The sequence below is a fragment of the Symphalangus syndactylus genome, chromosome 17 (assembly GCF_028878055.3).
Source record: "Symphalangus syndactylus isolate Jambi chromosome 17, NHGRI_mSymSyn1-v2.1_pri, whole genome shotgun sequence".
NCBI lineage: Eukaryota > Metazoa > Chordata > Mammalia > Primates > Hylobatidae > Symphalangus > Symphalangus syndactylus.
Window position 1 is genome coordinate 10941140 of NC_072439.2, and position 20110 is coordinate 10961249.

At 62.9% G+C, this 20110-nt stretch overlaps 2 protein-coding genes and 1 long non-coding RNA gene across 8 annotated transcripts; all 3 read left to right on the forward strand.

Annotated features, from left to right (window-relative positions):
* The first annotated feature begins 1845 nt into the window (after positions 1 to 1845).
* On the forward strand, positions 1846 to 15370 carry CIRBP (cold inducible RNA binding protein). 6 transcript variants are annotated; one of them, XR_010116392.1, is made up of 8 exons: positions 1928 to 2185; positions 11490 to 11598; positions 11703 to 11809; positions 11903 to 12041; positions 12125 to 12206; positions 12531 to 12601; positions 14869 to 15002; positions 15210 to 15370. XR_010116392.1 is itself a non-coding variant. In XM_063620025.1 (7 exons), the coding sequence occupies exons 1-7, from the start codon at positions 2156 to 2158 to the stop codon at positions 12985 to 12987; spliced, it is 555 nt and encodes a 184-aa protein (XP_063476095.1). In that variant the 5' UTR covers positions 1846 to 2155; the 3' UTR covers positions 12988 to 13719. The 6 variants fall into 6 exon arrangements, 4 of the variants coding, with proteins under 4 accessions (XP_063476095.1, XP_063476094.1, XP_055104141.1 ...); XR_010116393.1 differs by lacking the exon at positions 1928 to 2185 and adding an exon at positions 9899 to 9979 and having other exon boundaries at positions 11429 to 11598; XM_063620025.1 differs by lacking the exons at positions 14869 to 15002; positions 15210 to 15370 and adding an exon at positions 12971 to 13719 and having other exon boundaries at positions 1846 to 2185.
* LOC134732870 (uncharacterized) lies at positions 2193 to 4979 on the forward strand. Its single transcript, XR_010116395.1, has 2 exons — positions 2193 to 2692; positions 4814 to 4979. It is a non-coding gene; the product is annotated as an uncharacterized lncRNA (long non-coding RNA).
* Positions 15371 to 16041: 671 nt separating the features above from the next.
* Positions 16042 to 19992, forward strand: FAM174C (family with sequence similarity 174 member C). Its single transcript, XM_055248174.2, has 3 exons — positions 16042 to 16376; positions 17674 to 17790; positions 19542 to 19992. Coding segments are annotated over exons 1-3 (408 nt in total). The 5' UTR covers positions 16042 to 16086; the 3' UTR covers positions 19543 to 19992.
* Positions 19993 to 20110: the final 118 nt, after the last annotated feature.

Consider the following 20110-nt stretch of genomic DNA (forward strand, 5'->3'; position numbering starts at 1 on the left):
AGGACCTGACAGTATGGGGGAGACACGACCACCAGCTCTCCCTAGCCACAGGAGTCGGGGACTCCCACTCTGCCACACCCACCCGCTCCCCTTCCTGGAGTCTCACATCTGTGTGGCTTGCTGCAGGGAGATCACCAGGCCAACTGGGAGGACCCAGGACTCCGCAGGATACCTTGGGCTGGCTGGTGATAGAGGCCTGGCTTGACCCAGCCCTGGGGGGCCTCTCTGGCCACACCTCCTGACATTCCAGCCCTTCCCAGACCTGGCCTTCAGCTCCAAACCTTCCGGCCTTTGCCCCTGTCTAGGAACACCCCTCGTCCGGCTGTCCCTTGCTGTCTGGGAACTTGCCCAGCCTGCGCCTTCCACCCCTGTCCACCCCGTCCCCCAGACCCCCACCTTCCCTCTCTCTACCCCTAGCCTAGAGCTCCCAAGAGCCTCACCAGGACTGAGTCCTCTCTGGGGTCCCACCTCCATCCATGTCCGGGCTGGGCAGAGATGGGGCAATAATACTCTTTCATGTCCTTTTTTAAATTTTTTAACCTGTATTTCCTCAGGTAATAAAAGTTGCCTAAGAGAAGTAATTGGTCCCCCATTTTATAGATGGGAGAACAGAGGCCCAAAGAGGAACATCACTTGGCCTAGAGGATTTGGGGTGTTTGTTCAATGATGTGACCTCCACCCCTTATCCCATCTCTAGGGGCCCCAGCACCGGGAACCCCCAGGGGAAGGGGCACAGGTCCAGGGAGTGTCCTGGGAGCACCTTCCTGAGACCCCTCTGCCCCTCCCAACGCCCAGTCAACCCCAAATCATCCCACGCCCACGGCAGGAAGGCGGATGCCCAGTCAGGCGGCACCCCCCCCGCCCCCGTCCCTGGTGCGGATGTCCCCTTGGGGCGCAGGGTGGGGGTGCGGGTCACCGACGCCCGGCCTGGGGTCAGGGCGAGGGCCCAAGGGCGCCACCGCCCCCTCGCTGGGCGGGGTGGGAAGGAGGAAAGAGGATGTTGTCGGAAGCACCTGCTGAATCACAGGGGCTGTGTCTGTAGCCTGCAGGGTGGGGGGCGCGTCCCCTGCACTCTAGGACCCGCCCCTCGGGATGCTGACCCCCACCCCAGCCTGGGGATCCCGGGGGTCAAGGCTGTGCCCTGGGGGCGTAGGGTGGGGTGTGGAGCTCCAGGCTCAGAGCCCTGGCCTGGTAGGGTCAGCCCAACCAGGGGTGCAGCGGGCGGAGGGGCGGCAGGCGGAGGCCAAGTGTGCGTAGGGAGGCACGGAGAGGTAAACTGAGGCACAAAGAGGGCAGGGACGGCTGGGATCGCGGGGGGCGGGGTCGGCCCTGGATCGCTCCCTTCCCCCCACCATTGAGGAAAAAGCTGAATGGGAGGGGGCGGCCCCCGGAAACCCGCCGGGATGGAAACGCGGTTTCCAGGGCAACGCGCCGCGAAAGGAGCCTGACGTCACCCCGGGTAGGGCGCCCTGCCCGCCCCCGTCCGCGCGTCCGGCGGCCCAGGCCCCGCCCACCAGCGGGGAAGCCTCATTGGTGATCGCACCGCTCGCTCATCTGCGTGCCCCAGTAGCAGCGCGACGCAGCCTCCAGAAGGCGGGACTTCAGCCCGGCAGGGCCGAGTGCGCAGGCGCAAGCCTGGAGGCGCTGCAGCCCCGCCTCTCTCCCCGCGCGTCTGCAAACTTGGGGGCGGGAGGCGCAGCCGAGGGTCTGACGGCTGCGGCGGGGCCTGGACGGAAGAGGGGGCGAGCCCCGGGGCGCCGCACGTGGACCCCCGGCACGGGCACGCTCACGTGCACCCGTCCTTTCACGCCAACGCGTTTCCTGCTGCCCCCACCCCCGCACCACTGCACGTCCCAGACCCCGGCCCAGCCTCCCCCGCGGTCCCTAGGCTGGGGGAGCTCAGACAGGAGGCCAGGAGGAGGGGACTTTGGGGCTGAGGCCTTGCCAAAGGAGCAGGAGTTTGCCAAGTGTTGTAGGAAGCGGGAAGGGTGCGCCAGGTAGGGGGCACGGCGTGTGCCAAGGCCCGGAAACGTGAAACCGAGTGCTTTTCGGGGACAACCGGGAAGTCAGTTGGTGGAGAAAAATCAAAGATGGGAGGAAAGGCGAGGCTGGCAAGGACGCTAAACGGTGATTCCCCAAGTCGGCCACTGGAGGGATGACTTGGGGGACCAGGGAGGAAGAGCAGGTGAGGGGGAGCGGCGGCCAGGACATCTGGGAGGTGGCTGGACCCGTGGCCTGGACTTTGGGGGGCGGTCGAGTTGGATCGATGATCGATGGGGACCCTGGCGGCCTTACCCTGGGGGACGTAGAGACGAAAAAGGAACTACGCTGTGCCCGGAAGGTGGTGGCTTTAGGTCCACAGGGAGGTGGTTGGCAAGCCGGGGGTAACAGGGGGATGGAGGAGGAAATCTGAAATGCCGGTGTGAGCTCCGCGCCAAGAGAGTTGAGGACTCTGGAGGCAGGAATCCCCCGTGGCCGCCCGCTGCTTGGCTGTGGGCTCCAACTTGGTGTGTGCTCAGAGAAGGCAGTGGTTGGAGTGAACAGGGCCTGTGCCAGGTGGGGAGAGTAGCCAAGGTGTTTGTGCAGCCTGGCCTCTGGCGTGGCCTGGGAAGAGAGCTGGAGTTCGCAGGGTGAGAGCTGCCCTGTGGCTGGGTGCCCGTGCTGGCGTCCCTGCCAGGCGGTGATCTCACAGGTGAGCGGTGCTTGGGGAGACGCGGCAGCTGTGGGCGGGCAGTAGAAGGTCAGTGGAGGTCATGGCTTTTGGCTTGAGGCTGGAGTCCTCTGGGGGTGGCCGAATGGGCCCTTGGAGCTGCCTTGGGAGGTGGCTAGGGTGGACAGCAGTGGAAGCCAGGCCCTTGGCTTGGAGCCACTGGGTTGGAGGGATTGAGCCGGTGCCCGGGCACAGCCGCCCCCACAGGGCCTGGCCCCACCCGCCCTCCTCTCCCAGCACCATGGGAATGGGAGTTACCGGGCTGGAGGCTGGGGACGCCACTACCCTGTGGCCAAGGGCGTTGGGGCCCAACCCAGGAGCCCGGTGCAGCCCCACCCACGGGCCGCCCAGCCCTGGAAGGGCAGAGAACTGGCTGCCTCTGGGGTCACTTGGGACAGGTGAGCAGCCCAGCCCAGCGGGTGGGGGAGGGGAGGCTGTCACCTGGGCCCTGCCTCCGCGGGGCCCTCCTGGCCTTGCCTCCACCCTCTGTCTGGTTCTCACTCCCTCCGCTTCTCTTTCTTTTGCCTTTCTCTATTTCTGTCCCAATCTCTGGCGCTCTCCCCAACCCCACCATCTCCGCCCCTCCGTCCCTCCCCTGCTTCCGCCCCCTCTCTGGTGGCCCCCCCCACCCCGGGGCACATTCCAGCCTCCTCCCCCGCCTTGCAGTCCCTCCCTGGAGCCAGCTGCCTCCTCGGGTGCCAGAGCTGAGGGAGTGGGCTTGGGCCGAGGTCAGAGGTCGAGGAGCGGGCGGAGCCTGGGAGGGCACCCCCAACCCCTCTGGAATGTGGGCGGAGCAGGGCGAGGGAGACAGCTGGCTGCCACGGAGGGCACACGCCCCATACCCAGGACGCTACCCACACTCAGCCCTGGGGGAGAGCAAGCAAAACCAACGGGTGCCATCCCACGCAGGGCCTGCACAGCCATCCCACAGCCCCGACCAGCACGCCCGGGACAGCCCTCCACAGGCCACGCATTTATGGGTGCGGCTGGTGTGCCAGGCTCCCAGATACACAATACCCCCCCACGCCCGACACACCCCATACACCTGCCCCCAACCTCAATCCATTGTCTGACCCTAAAACAAACGGAACCTCCTTGCTCAGCCCGGGCCAAGGCCTCCCCGAACAAAACTCCAGCCTGCAGAGTCACACCACACCCCGCAGCTGTCACCAGATACAAAGAGGGCCCTGACCAGATACAGAGAGGGCAGCAGCCTTCCCCCACAACCAACACACGCCTGGGCGGGGGCAGGAACACCCCCAGGGCCTCCAGCCACAGACACTCACCCACTCACCCCTCTATGCACCAGTGGTCCTCCACTGCCCAGGCAAGCGTGACTCCAGGCTGCTGGAGTCTGGGTGGGGGATGGAGAGGGGTTCCCAGGCGAGCCCCAACCTATGCCTTTCAAAAGTCTTTCTGTTCATGTTGGAAATACAAATGAAACAGGAGAGTTAGCATAAGGGACAATTATTATTTTTGTTTGTTTTTGTTTTGAGACGGAGTTTCGCTCTGTCACCCAGGCTGGAGTGCAATGGCGCGATCTCGGCTGACTGCAACCTCTGCCTCCCGGGTTCAAGTGATTCTCCTGCCTCAGCCTCCAGAGTAGCTGGGATTACAGGCGCCCGCCACCAAGCCTGGCTAATTTTTGTATTTTTTAGTAGAAACGGGCTTTCCCCATGTTGGCCAGGCTGGTCTCGAACTCCTGATCTCAAGTGATCTGCCTGTCTTGGCCTCTTAAAGTGCTGGGATTACAGGCATGAGCGACAGCGCCCGGCCCAATTTTAATTATTTTTAGTAGAGAAGGGGTTTCACCATGTTGGTCAGGCTGGTTTCAAACTCCTGCCCTCAAATGATCCACCCGAATTGGCCTCCCAAATTGCTGGGATTACAGGTGTGAGCCACCACGCCTGGCCCCAATTATTAGTATTTTCGAGACAGGGTCTCACTCTTTCCAGGCTGGAGCGCAGGGGCTCCATCACAGCTCACTGCAGCCTCGCTGGAACTCCTGGGCTCAAGCAATCCTCCTGCCTCAGCCTCTTGAGTAGCTGGGATTACAGGTGAGCACCACCACGCCCAGCTAATTTTGCTTATTTTTTTTTTTAGAGACAGGGTCTAGCTATGTTGCCCCGGCTGGTATCAAACTCCTGGACTCAAACGAAAGTGCTGAGATTCCAGGCATAAGCCAGCGCTCCCGGCCTGCATACGGGATGATTCCGTGTGGACTGCCACATCAAGGAAGCAAACAACAAGGAAAGCCTGGCGCTGCGTAGAGTTGTCTTTTGCTGCTAACTGCCCTTGACCGACTTCCTACCAGGTCCTCCCCGGGCTCCTCTAACCCCAGGAGGTGCTGCTGGCATGCCCACCTCTCAGATGAAGCAGTGAGGTCCAGAGAGCGTCTTGGGCACCGCCTGCCTCACAGCTGGGCCCCTGACCCTCCAGGGACTGTGGCTGAGCAGCCATGGGTGCCTGGACAGGTGTCCCCCGGCCCGTCTGTCCGCCTGGATGTGGGAAGCCTCCAGGCACGCAGGGGCGGGCAGGTGCCAGGTGCCTCTCCAGCAACATGCAACACAGGTGTGTCGTCACCCGCACTCCGTAGGTCCTGAGCCCCTGCAGCCGCCTGGGCGAGTGGGGAAACACTCTCCACTTGTTCCACTCCACTGTTGGCCATGGAGATACCTCCCACCCCAGGCAGGACCACCCTGAGCCCGGTTGTTTTTGCAGGAAATCCCCACTCTTTGGCCTCTGTTAGGCACAGGACCTGTAGTCCCATGAGAGGGAACTGGACCCAGGTGGAGATCCCTCCACCTACCCCAGGGCGGGGCACCTGTTGCTAAGCAACATCTGAGGCTGCATGGAGGTGGGGGCTCCGGAGCCCCCGGACCTTTTCCCAGTTTCAGAAACCAGGTGGCTGCATCCCCAGCCTCCACGCAGGCGAGCGTAAGCCTCGGTCAGCTTTAGGGTGTCCGTGGGCCATGCAGGGTCTTGGGCCTTTCACAGACACCTGATCTGCATGTCACAGACACGCATGGGTGCACGTCACTGCAGGTCCGCCACATGTGCTGGCTGGTCTGTGCCCCAGCAGAAGGGGTCACCTATGTCTCTGCAGTATCCGGTGTACTGAAAGAGCAAACAGGTGTGTGACCCCAGGGCAGGTCGCGGTCCATCCCGTCCTCAGCCTGTCTACTGCGTGTGCCTGTGGCCGGCAGGGTCTCCAGATGCCGAGTGCATGGTGTATGACTTTGTGTCCAGTGGGTAGGAAGCAGGGGTGTGGGTGTGCACCTGTGTGTGGCCTGTGGCGGGGTGTGTGTGCCGGGGATGTCCCTCTGTGGCCCAGGCTTGGCCTTTGGGCTGCTGGGATGGCCTGGCGGGGGCAGGAGTAGACAGGGCCTCCCAGCCTCCACATTCCTGAACTGTGACTCAGGCCTGTGGGGAGGGGGTGAGTCACAGGGAAGGGAAGCCGACCCACCCTGCGACCGCATCCGAGGAACAGGAGGGAAACTGAGGCTGGGGAGCAGCTCAGTCCGGCTTTCCTGTATAGCAGGCCCTGAATCTCAGGCCCGGGGGTGGGTGGGGTGGGGCGGCGCCTCCCAGGGGACCTGAGATCCCACCCCTGGACTCAGGTAGGAGCTAGGGGGAGGGGCAGGTTTAACCCTTCCTCCTCTGGGCTTCTGGAACTCTGGGCTGCCCTGGGAGGCGCGGCTCCCGCTGACACACAGCACGCGTGCCCACCCCAGGGACATGAGTCACAGCACCAGGCATGGACACATATGCTCTGTGGGTCCCAGCACACCCGAGTCACGCACACCCAGCCCTGTCCCCGGCGGCCCCCACATCCACATCCGGATAAGCGCACACTTTGGAGTCCAAGCGCCCACCACCTTGTGTTGCACACACAGCGCCACGCAGACGGGTTCCTGTGTCTCTGCACACACGCGGGTGCCCGGGGCTCAGTGCACACACCTCCAAGACTGCGTGCACGCCCCTATATGCCCTGCGCACCGACACAGGCCGGCCTCGGGTCCCTGCACACACCACGCCGTGTGCACTCGCACATAGCTACACATTCGTGTCCACACAAGCTTGTGTCTCTGTACTCTGCCCACGGGCACACATGTGCGCCACACCTGGCAACCCGCACGCCCGGTCTCTGCATCCCCCACCTTGGCTCTGGGCCCTGCGTACTGGGGCCAGCTGGGCCGGCTGCAGCCTCTGCCAGGACGGTCCTATTTCTGCGCCCCCGCGGGGCGGCCGCCAGGTGCACCGTCCCGGCCCCCGCCTGGCTAGGAGGGGGTGGTAATTATGCGGCCCCGGGGTCCCCCCCACGCGCCTTTCATCCTCGGCCACGCCCGTCCCAGGCCTAGACGCTCTCTACCGCCTCCCGCCCGGTCATTAGTCGGGGTCGGGGGAGGACCCGGCGTCCGGCGGGCGGGGCCCCGCGGGGAGGGCGGAGTGGGCGGTGCGGGAGCGAGGGGGCTCCGCCCTCGTCTCCATGGCGACGCCATGCAGGGGCGGGGTCGGTAGGAGTATCAGGGCGCAGGAGGCGCGCGCCCCCTCCGAGACGGCAGGCTGGAAAGGGGGCGGATTTGTGAATGGGCCCACGGGGCCCAAGACAGACGCGCGGGGAGCAGGTTCGGGGACTCTGGCTGATACCCGCGCCTCGCCGGGCAGGGGCGCGCCCCGCGCGTCGGGCCCGGAATAGCAGCCTCGCCCCCGCCCGGCACGGCTATTTTGAGCTCCTCCGCTGGGGCCGAGGCGCGGGGGCGACGGGAGGCTCGGGGTCGACACGCGGGCTGCGTCCTCGCCCCGCGAGATTGGGCCCCTCGAGGACTGTGCGCTGTGGCCGCGCAGGGCTGGGCGGCGGGGCCCCCTCTCCCACGCGAGGCGTCTGCGCGGAGGGGCGGCACCGGGAGTCTGGGCGCTCGACCCAAACGCCGCGGACGGAGCGAGGCTGCAGCGCCCCCTGGTGTCCGCAACGGGCCGCGCGCCCCGGTCGGGTCCCGCGTGGTCAGTGGCCAGCAAGGGTGGATGACGGGGTCCCAGCCTCCTGAGACTGCCGGTGGGAACACAGGGTCGCGGTGAGGCACCTGGGAGTCACAGGTGCTCGCAGACGCAGGTGACCCCAGAGGCACAGGTACCGACACAGGTCCACACCTGGAAGCCGGTGCGCAGTGCTCGGCGCAGATGCAAAGCAGCAGGTGTGCGGAGGTGCGTGTCAACGCCACCCTGGGAACCCAGGATGGCTGCGGGCACTCACGGAGCCCGCACCCAGGAACCGGCTCGTAGTAAGCGCTTAATAACTAGGCGCTGCAGAATGAATGAATGAATGAATGAACACGGCGCTTCACAAAACCAGGAAAAGGCAGAGGCTCACAGAACCAGAGAACGATGGGTTGGTGGGAGCGGCAAGAATTATGCAATTATGCAGGGGCTACTGTGACTACCAGGCACCCCCTCCAACTCCCCCCCTACGAGGGCTGCTATGGGGCAGAGAACGTCCCCCGCGCTGACTGCTGCGGCTGGGGGCTGGGGGGCAGATCAGAAAGAATGGGCCTGAATTGCTCCCAGGCTGGGCATGCAAGGCCCACGTCTGGGGCTCCAGTGGGTGGGTGGCCCCTCCCGCATGGACGGCGGGCGCAGGGGAGCTCGGTGCTGATGTCTCTCCCCGCTCCTTTAATAACCACCCTGCGTGAGTGGCTGACGCAGCAGCCGGCTGCTGCTGACGGGGAGTGGGGCGGCTGTAGTGGGGGGACCTGAGGTGCAGAGGGGGTGGCGATGAGTCACACAGCTGCTGCCTGGGGGAGGGGGTCTTGGGCCCATGAGGGGTCCCAGAGACCTTGTCACTGGAGACAGCGCCCCTGGCTACCCCCACCTCGATCCACTTGAGGGTGGGAGTGAGTCTGAGGTCAGGAGTGGGGCCGGGATTTCCCTGGGATGAGCAGCAAAACGGGGGGGTCTCTGTACCGCAACTTTCCCCAGCTTGTCAGCAGAGGGTCATCCCTTTGAAGACTTTCTGGGGCAGAGAGGCAGGGGTCTGCGCTGGCTTCTTCCACCAGGGCCGGGGGAGGGCGCGGCATGAGATGATGCCTGGGCGAGCAGCAAGTGGTGGCCACAGAGGGCCCCCCAGAGGCGTTGGGGCCGCCGAAAAGTAGTGAGTGAGGGTCCTTGCAAAGCTGGTTCTCCAGATAGCGGCGGCTTTGAGACTCCCCTCTGCCAACGAGGCACAGTAGGGGAGGCCTGTGGAAGGAGAGAAAAGGCCTGGGTGGAGGAGCAGAGTGGGCCTGGCCCCGCGTGTGGAGCGAGTGCGCCGTGGGTGTGCAGCACGGTGGCAGCACGGTGGGAGGGGAGGCCGAGGGCCGGGCTGAGTGCTGGGGTGCAGTGGGGACTCGGGGTGTCCGCCTGCACCCGACAGCAGGGACGCACAACACTACCCGGCCAGGCGAGTGTGGGGGTGTGGGCGACGCACCTAGCCGTGAAATCGCGGTTCCAGTGGGAGTTAGGCTTGGGTGCAGGTTGGAGTTTGTAGGCAAACTGGGTTGCGTAAAGTTGGGGTGCACCAAAGTGTGGCGATGTAGGAAGAACTGGGGTTGCGAATATTGGGGTTTGCATGAACGGGGTTGTCTCCGTTGGGGTTTGGGTGGGCATGGGGTTGATGGCAGGAATGGAGTGCTGGGGTGCTGGGAAACCTGGGACGTCGGTTGTATTGGCAAGAATATCACGACAGGTGTCGGGGTTCAGATGAAGTTGAGATGTCTGGCAGCCGGGGCTTGGTTGGGTAGGGGATCTGGGCTAGGTTGTTATGTCAGGACTGCTGGAGCACAGGCGAAGTCGGGGTCCCGGTGACACCCAGAGGTCCCCATGAGGCCGGAGGCCTGGGAACCAGGGCTAGAGGCCCATTTGTTCCCCGCCGCAGGCCAGGGACCGGGTACGCGTAACTGGGTCAGCCCCGCCCCGCCGCTCGCTGGTCACGCCCCCCCCGCCCCCCCCGAGCGCGGGTGGGGGATTGCGGACTGCAAACGTCTCGGCCAATAGTGGAGCCCGACACCAGCGCGCGGGAGGGGGCGGAACCGAGATAGACTCGGCCCCCAACTCATGAATATGAGACGCAGGCGCGGCCTCTGATTGGTCCAGGAGGTGCAGGGGGCGGGGCCCGGCGGAGGCGTATATAAGGCCGGGCTCCGGGACGCCCCCCCCTCACTCGCGCGTTAGGAGGCTCGGGTCGTTGTGGTGCGCCGTCTTCCCGCTTGCGTCAGGGACCTGCCCGACTCAGTGGTGAGGGCCCTGGCTGCACCGGCTCCGAGGAGCTCGGGGCGGCGGGCGGCCTGCGGCGTCCAGGCGAGGCGGGGCCGCAGCGGCACGCCCCTGGGAGGGGGCGGGCCCGGGGTGGAGTCCGCCCCGCCGGCGGCGAGGGGCAGCGGGAGATTGGGCCGAGTAGCGGCCAGAGGGCCTCTCCCCGCCGGTCCGGGCCGCCGGCGACCCGGTTGCCGCCGCAAAATGGCGGCCGCGAGCTAGAGGCTGTGCCCAGCGAAATGGCGGGAGCGCCGAGTGCCCGGATGGAGTGGCGCAGGGCGCGCGCGGGGCGCATGCGCACGCGGCGGGGGCGGGGCCACGTGGCGCGCCCGGTCTCCAGGGCCCGTTTCCCAACCTTGGGGCTGGAGGTATCCACACACCAACGCTTTTGCTTCCCGAGCCTTAGTTTCCTCCTTTTCCCATTGCGATTGCATGAGGGAAAGGACGACCTCGCAATCTTGGGTAGGCGTGGCCCGTTCTAGTGTGGTTCCTCGTCTGCCACGTCGTGCTTTGCGCCCAAAGTTTGGTCCAAGTTGGCACAACTCCCAGTGCCAGACTTCCAAGTCTAGTTCTCAGAGCCACTGGGTGGCGGCCATTCCCAGCCAATGAATGCTTTGTCTGTGTCAGCACTGACCGCCCCCTTAAATAGCCAGTTCTCCTAAATGCCACTTCCCCTGCCTGGAAGTCCTGCCTTATCACTTCCGGGGCCATCCCTTCCCGATTCCCGGTCGAGGTGCTGTCTATGAAAGTCACTACCTGCCCCGAGGTGTCCCCCAGGACGGGGCGGCCTCCCTGACAGCCAGCCCCCCAGTCTCAGGAGGCGTTTTACGGTGAACAGAAGCACGTTCTAGTCCAGCAACAAGTAGATGTCAGCTGGTTAGGGTAGGAGTTGGCACCAGTTCGGATATGGGAGAGGCTGAGGGTGCAATCCTGCCCAGGGCACAGCTGGAAGGCTGTGGGGGAAGGGAGACACCCATTGTGGAAATGGGTGCGGCCTGCCTTCAGGCTTGGGGGTGGATGGAGTAAATTATTTGAATTAAGTCCTAGGTGGCTGGGTGCCGTGGCCCACGCCCGTAATCCCAAAACTTTGGGTGGCCAAGGTGGGAGGATTGCTTGAGCCCAGGAGTTTCAGACCAGCCTGGGCAACAGAGCAAGACCCCATCTCTACTAAAACAAATTAAAAAAAAAAATAGCCGGGCGTGGTGGTGTACACCTACAGTCCCAGTTTCTTGGGAGGCTGAGGTAGGAGGATTGCTTGAGCCCAGGAGGTGGAGGCTGCAGTGACCCCTGCACTCTAGCCTGGGTGACAGCTAGACACACTGCCCCTGACCCAAAAAAAAAAGTCCTAGGTATGAGTTTGGGACAATGAAAAATAAAAACCTGATTTTCTAATATTTCCCCTAAAAAGGACATGTCATTTACATAAAATAGGAAGCAGGGAGAGGTGGTGAGAGATGACCCCTGTTGAGGATTTCATTGGTGTCTGCCACAGGCCGCCATGGCATCAGATGAAGGCAAGCTTTTTGTTGGAGGGCTGAGTTTTGACACCAATGAGCAGTCGCTGGAGCAGGTCTTCTCAAAATATGGACAGATCTCTGAAGGTGAGGCTGGTGCTGGGCCGGTGGCCCTTGGTGGGGGTGGCTTGTGCTCCTCCTGCCTGTAGGTACAACTGGGTGCTGACTGCAGACCTCTCTCCCCTGCACAGTGGTGGTTGTGAAAGACAGGGAGACCCAGAGATCTCGGGGATTTGGGTTTGTCACCTTTGAGAACATTGACGACGCTAAGGATGCCATGATGGCCATGAATGGGAAGGTGAGGATCAGGGTGCTGAGCGGGAGTCCCGTCCCGAGGATGGGCGAGGATGGGACACCCACCCGCTAACCCGTCCCGCCCTCTGGTCTCCAGTCTGTAGATGGACGGCAGATCCGAGTAGACCAGGCAGGCAAGTCGTCAGACAACCGATCCCGTGGGTACCGTGGTGGCTCCGCCGGGGGCCGGGGCTTCTTCCGCGGGGGCCGAGGACGGGGCCGTGGGTTCTCTAGAGGTGAGTGCCATGAGTGGGTCCCTTGGGGATGCTGTGAGGTACTGCTGGTGGGAGCCGGTACTCACTTCTTCATGTATGTGCAGGAGGAGGGGACCGAGGCTATGGGGGGAGCCGGTTCGAGTCCAGGAGTGGGGGCTACGGAGGCTCCAGAGACTACTATAGCAGGTGAGGGGGAGGCCAGCCCGAGCAACGGGGTGGTTGTGGGATGGCCAGCTTCGGTCCCGCGTCCCAGGTCCCTGGGGGAACTGAGATGAGACTGGCTGGGCAAGGAGCAGAGGCAGGTGGGGGCCCAGGCCAAGAGGAGAGGAGACTGCTCAGGACAGTCGCAGAAGTGGGAGGGCCTGGGGGGCAGGCTGGTGGAGGTTTTGGACGATTTCCAAGATTCTGCCCTGCTGGGGTCCTTGCTGGCCTGGGGGCTGGCAGCTCAGCCTGCTGTGGCAGAGCAGTAGACTGGTACCTTCCCGTACTCACGTTCGGTTTGTCTTGCAGCCGGAGTCAGAGCGGTGGCTACAGTGAGCGGAGCTCGGGCGGGTCCTATAGAGACAGTTACGACAGTTACGGTAAGTCACACTCTGAGGGCGCCACGCTGCTGTGGCCTGCGGTGGGAGCTCGGTTCACCTTGGCGCCCTCTCCAAGCACTTTAGGCTGGACACTCAGACCTTGTCACTGTGCTTGCCCATAAGAGGCGCATCTGTCCTCTCAGAGCCATTTCTATCGCAGGACGCAAAAGCCAAATGAGACTGACCAAAAAGGCAAGGGAGAGCGAGGGCCCGCTGGGCAGTCAGCATAGGTGCATGTGCGGCCGAAGGCCAGCCTCCCTCGGCTGTGGGGGGTGGTTGCTCCCCGGCCGCACCCTGGTCTGGCCTCTGGGGTGAAGCTGCCTCTCGTTGCTTCGGTGCCTTTACACTGTGCCTGCTTCTTGTCCTCAGCTACACACAACGAGTAAAAACCCTTCCTGCTCAAGATCGTCCTTCCAATGGCTGTGTGTTTACAGATTGTGGGAGCTTCGCTGAACGTTAATGTGTAGTAAACGCACCTCCTTGTATTCCCACTTTCGTAGTCATTTCGGTTCTGAGCTTGTCAAACCCAGCCTGACCGCTTCTGACGCCAGGATGGCCTCGTTACTAGACTTTTCTTTTTAAGGAAGTGCTGTCTTTTTTTAAGGGTTTTCAAAACATTTTGAAAAGCATTTACTTTTTTGACCACGAGCCATGAGTTTTCAAAAAAATCGGGGGTTGTGTGGGTTTTTGGTTTTTGTTCTAGTTTTTGGTTGCGTTGCCTTTTTTTTTTTCTTAGTGGGGTTGGCCCCATGAAGTGGGTGCCCCATTCACTTCTCTGAGATCGAACGGACTGTGAATCCGCTCTTTGTCGGAAACTGAGCAAGCTGTGGCTTTTTTCCAACTCCGTGGGGCGTTTCTGACCTTAGTGTGGTAGGACCCTGGCGGGTGTGGCAGCAACTGCCCTGGAGCCCCAGCCCCTGCGCCCATCTGTGCTGTGCGCCCCACAGTAGACGTGCAGACGTCCCTGAGAGGTTCTTGAAGATGTTTATTTATATTGTCCTTTTTTACTGGAAGACGTATGCATACTCCATCGATGTTGTATTTGCAGTGGCTGAGGAATTCTTGTACACAGTTTTCTTTGGCTTTACGAAGCCGATTAAAAGACCGTGTGAAATGAACCTTGCTCTGACAATTCCCTTGCATTGCACCACACACTCCTTGTTGCGGGCTCCTGCAGCCAGACCTGAGCAGAAAGAAGGCGGAGAAGCAGCGGGTCTGCAAGCCTTCCCTGGGGCCTGCAGAGAGCTAGAAAGGGAGGCCCAGCAGACTGGCGCTGGTCAGGGTAGGGGAGCCAGGCGGGGGATGGGAGCGGGCAGCTCAGGGCTCAGGGCAGCCCTGGGAGGCTTCTGGCAGTGGTGGCCAGAGGGCTGGACTGTGCGGGCAGCTTAGCAGGGACAGTGGACGTGCACCCGATGCTGACCTGGACTGCCTCAGTCTAGAAGCAGGCCAGAGAGCGGAGGCACGTGGCATCCCAGGGCGACCTCAGACGGCCAGCCGGTTAGCTAGTTCTGCTGTTGCTTCACGAGTTCTGAGCGTTCTCTGCTAGCCTATGGAAGCTGCAGCCCTCGGAGGACAGAAGTGTTGTGCGCCCAACAGAACCCTCTGAGACGCAAGCTGCTCCCTTGGCTAGCTCATATGTGGAAATAGCCCTGTAATTCGAGGTAACTCCTTCCGCTCGTGTCCACATCCCTCTTGTCGAGAGCTCATTGAGTCATGTGCCCGGGGAATGTTCCTGTGACTGTTTTTTGTTTTAACTTTTTTTTTTTTTAAACTTTTTTTTTTTTTTTTTTTTCTTCAATTAAGCTGGAACTAAAGTCAGGCCCGGCCATTATGCTCCCCACGTGCAGCCAGGTGCAGCCTGGGCCCAGTCATGCCTGGCTCATAGATGAGGTCCCTTAAGCTTAGGATTGGAGACCAGTGAACGCCCCCGCCTTTTGGATTTTTTGCTTATCAATTGACCGTCTTTTCCAGACCTCTTAAGTCAGACTCTTAACTTAGCTTTCTCTGATGTCTGTTACAGCCATTAGTTTTTTTCTAGAGCCCACACTGGCCCACGTAGCTCCATCCCATGCGGGTAGCTGGCTCCGGCTGCGCCCCCAAGGTGCAGACCCGCCCTGGGCACACTGGCCTGTGATGGAGCCTGAGGTCACAGCCCCCTGACTAGCCTGAGACCTTCCTAGGGGCTGTGGCTGTTTCCGGGGAGGCCGGGAGGGGCAGCTGTGAGCCCCGTGGAGAACGTCGGGAGTAACGCTCCTTTGCTTTGGCAGGTTGAAGGGGCCCGGCCAGGACTCGGGGAAGGGTGGCCTGAGAGCAGCGATGACCTCTGGGGTCAGTGTCCCAGGAGGGACTTCACCTGGAACAAGAGCTGGAGGCAGCCGCTTGCCCCGGAGGCTTGTCCCCTGTAAGTGCTTTCGGTAAGAGTGGCATGTGGCGCTGAGCCCTGTCCCGGGGGCACCTGGGCGTTCCAGTGAGTCCTGCTCTCCCGCACCTGTGGCCCCGCGGCGGGCGCCTTTCGGTGTGTGCTGGGTGTAGGGCAGCGCCTCTCGGAAGCGCCGGGTACCCCACCTGGAACCCGGGCCTGTTCTCCCTCCCTCCCTCCTCCTTCCAGGAGGCGCTTCGCCAGTGAGGTGCGGGCTCAGGGCCTCGAGTCTCTCCTGGAGCACGGGCTGCGGTGCGCTGGCGGCTTACGGGGCGGCCAGTCCTTCCCACAACGATGTGGAGCCCTGTGAAAGTCGGATTCGAATAAAGGGCCACGTGTGCACCCAGAAAGCCGAGTCTGTGGTTTAGGGGGGGGTCTGTCGGCGGAGCGGGGCCACCGGGAGAAAAGCCTGCGGACCTCGGTTCAGCGCACGAGCGGGACCCGACAGGGAAAACTGCAAGGGTCATTGTCCAAGCAGTGACCGCGGGGGGCTCGTCACTGAAGGGGTTCGCAGCGCGGAGACTCCAGTCCCACGGGATCTGAGGCGCACTCGGCTTCAGGGGAGCGGCGGTCGCGCAGACACTTTCAGGCCCCGTCTTGTGCCGGGCCCCGGGTCCCCTGCAGCAGGCTGGGGACCGGGGCGCCTCCTTCCTGGGCCCTGGACACGGCCGAGGTGTCCTCAGTGTCCGTGAGGCCGGGGCAGGAGTGGTGGGGGCCGCCCCGAAGCGGGTGGGAATGAGCGGCCCGAGGTCCTGGGGTCGGCGTCCGCCCCGTCCCCCCGCTGCCAGCCCGATTTCCTCGGAAGCCGCACCCCCACACACACCGGGCTGGCAATCCTGGGCTCCCCCTGCTGCGCCTTGCCCGGGGCTCCGTCCTGACCCCTTGGAGCGGGTCGGCCAAGCAAGCTCAGCGGCGGGCGCGCGGGGCACTGTGGGTAGCGCCGAGGCTCACGAGGCGGGGCCCGGCATCAAGCTCCGCCTCCGCATCCCATTGGACAGCATCGCCTCCGCGCGCCTGACTGACAGCGCGCATAGGGGCGGGGCGCCGCCACCGCTTCCGCCGGGCCATGGGGCCGCGCGTGCTGCAGCCGCAGTCGCTGCTGCTGCTGCTGCTCCTGCTGGCGCTGCTGCTAGCGGCGCTGCCGTGCGGTGCCGAAGAGGCCTCGCCGCCGCGCCCCGCGCAGGTCACGCTGTCGCCGCCGCTGGCCGTGACGAACGGGAGCCAGCCGGGCGCGCCACACAACAGCACGCACGCGCGTCCGCCGGGGGCGTCGGGCTCGGCGCTGACGCGCTCCTTCTACGTGATCCTGGGCTTCTGCGGCCTGACCGCGCTCTACTTCCTGATCCGGGCGTTCAGGTGCGTCGGGCGCACGCGGGCGACGTCTCCCAGCCGTAGCCAATTAGCGCGCGCCTAGTGCGTCATGTGCCGGGCCGCGGGGTCCTCCCCTCACTGCTGGAGTGGGCGTGGGCGGCGCTGTGCGGGGTCGTCACGTGGTGTGGGCGGTGCAGGGGCCACGGGACTCACTGCGCCTGGGGTTTGAGGTGTCCAGCGCCGCCGCCTCCTAACTCGGGGGTGACGCTGTCCGTTTCCCAGGTGGAGCCACTGAAGCCGGAGCATGCCGGGCAGGGGTCAGGCCCTGGCGGGGCGAGGGGTCCTCCTTGTCTCCTTGTCGCCGGATGCCGGTCCTCGCTCTCATCTTTCCGCCTGCCGCCACGGCCTTTCCGTGGGGTCCCGATTATTGTCCCTTGTGCTTCTACCCACTGAAGCTGGGCCGTCGCCAGGGTCGGCTGCGTGCCGCCTTGGGTGCTCCCACAGCCCGGGAGGTACAGCTGCGTCCCCAGACCCTCGCGGGGGCCTCCAGCTATAGGCAGGCCCTGGGCAGGAGGGGCTCTTGCCTCTTGAGGCCACCCCGGCTTCCCTGGCCTGTGGGTCCAATCTCTTCTGGGCTCCTGACTACCCACTGTGGCTGCTTGTCCCGGGTGGGAGCGACACAGCGAGGATCTTATCCCTCCCCATCACCACCCTGGCAAAGTCAAGCCGCTTTTTATTTTTTATATAAGTTTTTATTGTAGCGATGGGGTCTCGCCGTGTTACCCGCGCTGGTCTGAACTCCTGGGCTCAAGTGATCCTTCGTCGTCGGCCTCCCAAAGTGCTAGCATTATAGATGTGAGCACCTGCGCCCCGCCATGCTGCTTTTTATGGGCCCTGTGCAGAGTCTCCTCTGTGCTCCACACCTCTTCCTGTGGAAGCACCTGCTGCGCGCTCTCCTCTGCCTCCCTGGCTGCTGGGGCCACCAGGGGCTTGGCCCTGAGACAGCTTTCCATTCTGTTGTCTTTGGCAAAGTCTCACCTCTGTGTGAGCCTCAGTCTTTTCATCAATGTAATGGGAGTGACATCAGCGTGCCTCTCCTGGGGTCCTGGCGCAGGGGAGATGGGAGGGCCTGCTAGGGCACGTGTCTTCTTACTGTCATCGCCATGGGAGTGAATGGTAATCACTTGGCGATTAGGACATGAAAGAAACAGGCACAGCAGAACCAGGGAGGTCTGCAGCAGGGCTCGGGGGTCCAGTAGAGGACGGCAATGAGGGTCCTGAGGGAAGGAGGAGGTAGGGTTGGCGGGGAAGGGCCATTGACTATGCCTGGACCTACTTCCAGGTTGAAGAAGCCTCAGCGGAGGCGATACGGCCTCCTTGCCAACACTGAGGACCCCACCGAGATGGCCTCGCTGGACAGCGACGAGGAGACGGTCTTTGAGTCCCGGAATCTGAGATGGTGTGCACCCTTCCCCAGCTCTGGGGCCTGGGTGGGCAGGCTGGGCTGGAGACTCAGCAGGACCTGGGGACTTGGCGAAGCGATGGAGTGGTCCCTGCAATCACAGCTGACAGCGGTAGTCAGGCCCCGGCGCCCCTGGGCAGGGCTCATCCCTTCTCCCAGCCTCCATTTACAACTTTTTTTTTTATTTAAATGTTTGTTTGTTTATTTATTTATTTATTTATTTTTGAGACAGAGTCTCGCTCTGTCGCCCAGGCCGGAGTGCAGTGGCGCGATCTCGGCTCACTGCAAGCTCCGCCTCCCGGGTTCACGCCATTCTCCTGCCTCAGCCTGAGTAGTTGGGACTACAGGCGCCCGCCACCACGCCCGGCTAATTTTTTTTGTATTTTTAGTAGAAACGGGGTTTCACCGTGGTCTGGATCTCCTGATCTCGTGATCCGCTCGCCTCGGCCTCCCAAAGCGCTGGGATTACAAGCGTGAGCCACCGCGCCCAGCCTTATTTATTTATTTTTGAGGTGGAGTGGCGCGATCCCAACTCACTGCAACCTCCGCTTCCGGGGTTGAGGCAATTTTCCTGCCACAGCTTCCCGAGTAGCTGGGATTACAGGCATCCACCACCACGCCTGCCTTTTTGTATTTAGTAGAGATGGGGTTTCACCACGTTGGCCAGGCTGGTTGCCAACTCCTTACCTCAGGTGATCCGCCTGCCTGGGCCTCCCAAAGAGCTGGGATTACAGGTGTGAGCCACCGCACCTGACCTAAGTTTTGTTTTGTTTTGTTATGGAGTTTCGCTCTTGTTGCCCAGGCTGGAGTGAAATGGCGCGATCTCTGCTCACTGCAACCTCTGCCTCCCAGGTTCAAGCAATTCTCCCATCTCAACCTCCTGAGTAGCTGGGATTACAGGTGCTCACCACTACACCCGGCTAAGTTTTGTAGTTTTAGTAGAGACAGGGTTTCACCATGTTGGCCAGGCTGGTCTCGAACTCCTGACCTCAGGTGATCTGCCCGCCTCGGCCTCCCAAAGTGCTGGGATTACAGGCGTGAGCCACCGTGGTCAGCCTTCTTGCTTCTTTAAGACAGGAAAGCGGCTGCAGGGCTTAGGGTAGTGGGTGCTCGATCTGGGCCCCTCCCTGAGGGATGAGGTGTAAGTCAGGTGGAGAATTGACTGCAGGATGCTTCTGAGCGGGCAGGGTCAGGGAGGGCCTCTTCCTGGTGTGTAATGGGACTGGCTTCTGGAAGAGTGTCTCAGGCCGAGGGAACAGCAGGGACAGAGACCGGGTTGGGCAGATGCCGGGCGGGACTGGGGTAGGCCTGGGCATCAAGGCAGGTGTCAGGGGTTAGCAGGGTTCTGGGCAGGGAATGATGGGTATGTTGCGCTGCAGTGTGGCTGCTGGGGGAACCTTGGCCTGTTGGGGGGTGGCAGGCATGGAGGCTGGGAGACCAGGAGACAGGGCAGCCTCTGGGGACAGCTGATTTTTTGAGCCCCCAGGGAAGGAGGCATTGGGATCCCTCCCCATGGTCTGACTCCATCCTGGGAACCCCTCCCAGGTTTCTTCTGCCTCCTGGCTGGGGACCCCTTCACCCAGGGTGGGCAGTTGAGCAGGACCCAGGAGGCCAGGGGAGGGAGGCTAGGCCCTGGTGGACTGAGGGGCCTGGACAGGCTGCCTGTCCCTGCCTGACCTGGGTGAGCCTCTGCCCGGCAGGGTGGGCCCTTCACGCCTCACCTCTCACCCTTGACCCCCTGCTTTCAGATGCTGAGCCAGGGAGGCGGCCTTTCCAGCAGCCACGAGGGAAGGACAGGAGATGGGGCCCACCCCAGTGCCCAGCAACCCCCTGCTCCACCGCTCATTCCTCTGCTGGCCCCAGGGCTGGTCTCACCCAGTGCCAACCCGAGAGCTCCTTTTGGAACCTGCGCAACCCGCCTGCCTGCTGCCACCTGAGCCCACCGCCGGACCATGCAGCCTCGCCTCCTGGATGCTGCCCCAGCCTGGCTGAGGGTCCCAGGTGAAGACCGGAGGGGCCCCAAGAGCCACTGCCCAGGACGCCGAGGCTCCCTTGCCTGACTGTGACTTGTGCCTCTCTCCTGCCCCCGCGGGGAATGGCAGCCCAGAGCCAAGGCTGGGTGGGCAGGTGACCCGAGGAACCTTTCTGGGAACACCTTCTCGCTGGGCTGGGAACAATAAATGCAGCCATGTCTCTGCAGCTGGTGCTGACCCCATGCCACCTCTAGACCCGTGCGTACCGGTGCAGCCAGTGTGGGGGTGGGTGACGGAGCAGGGCTCAAGCCAGCCTCGGTTCCCCATCCGCGACCATGCTTGGG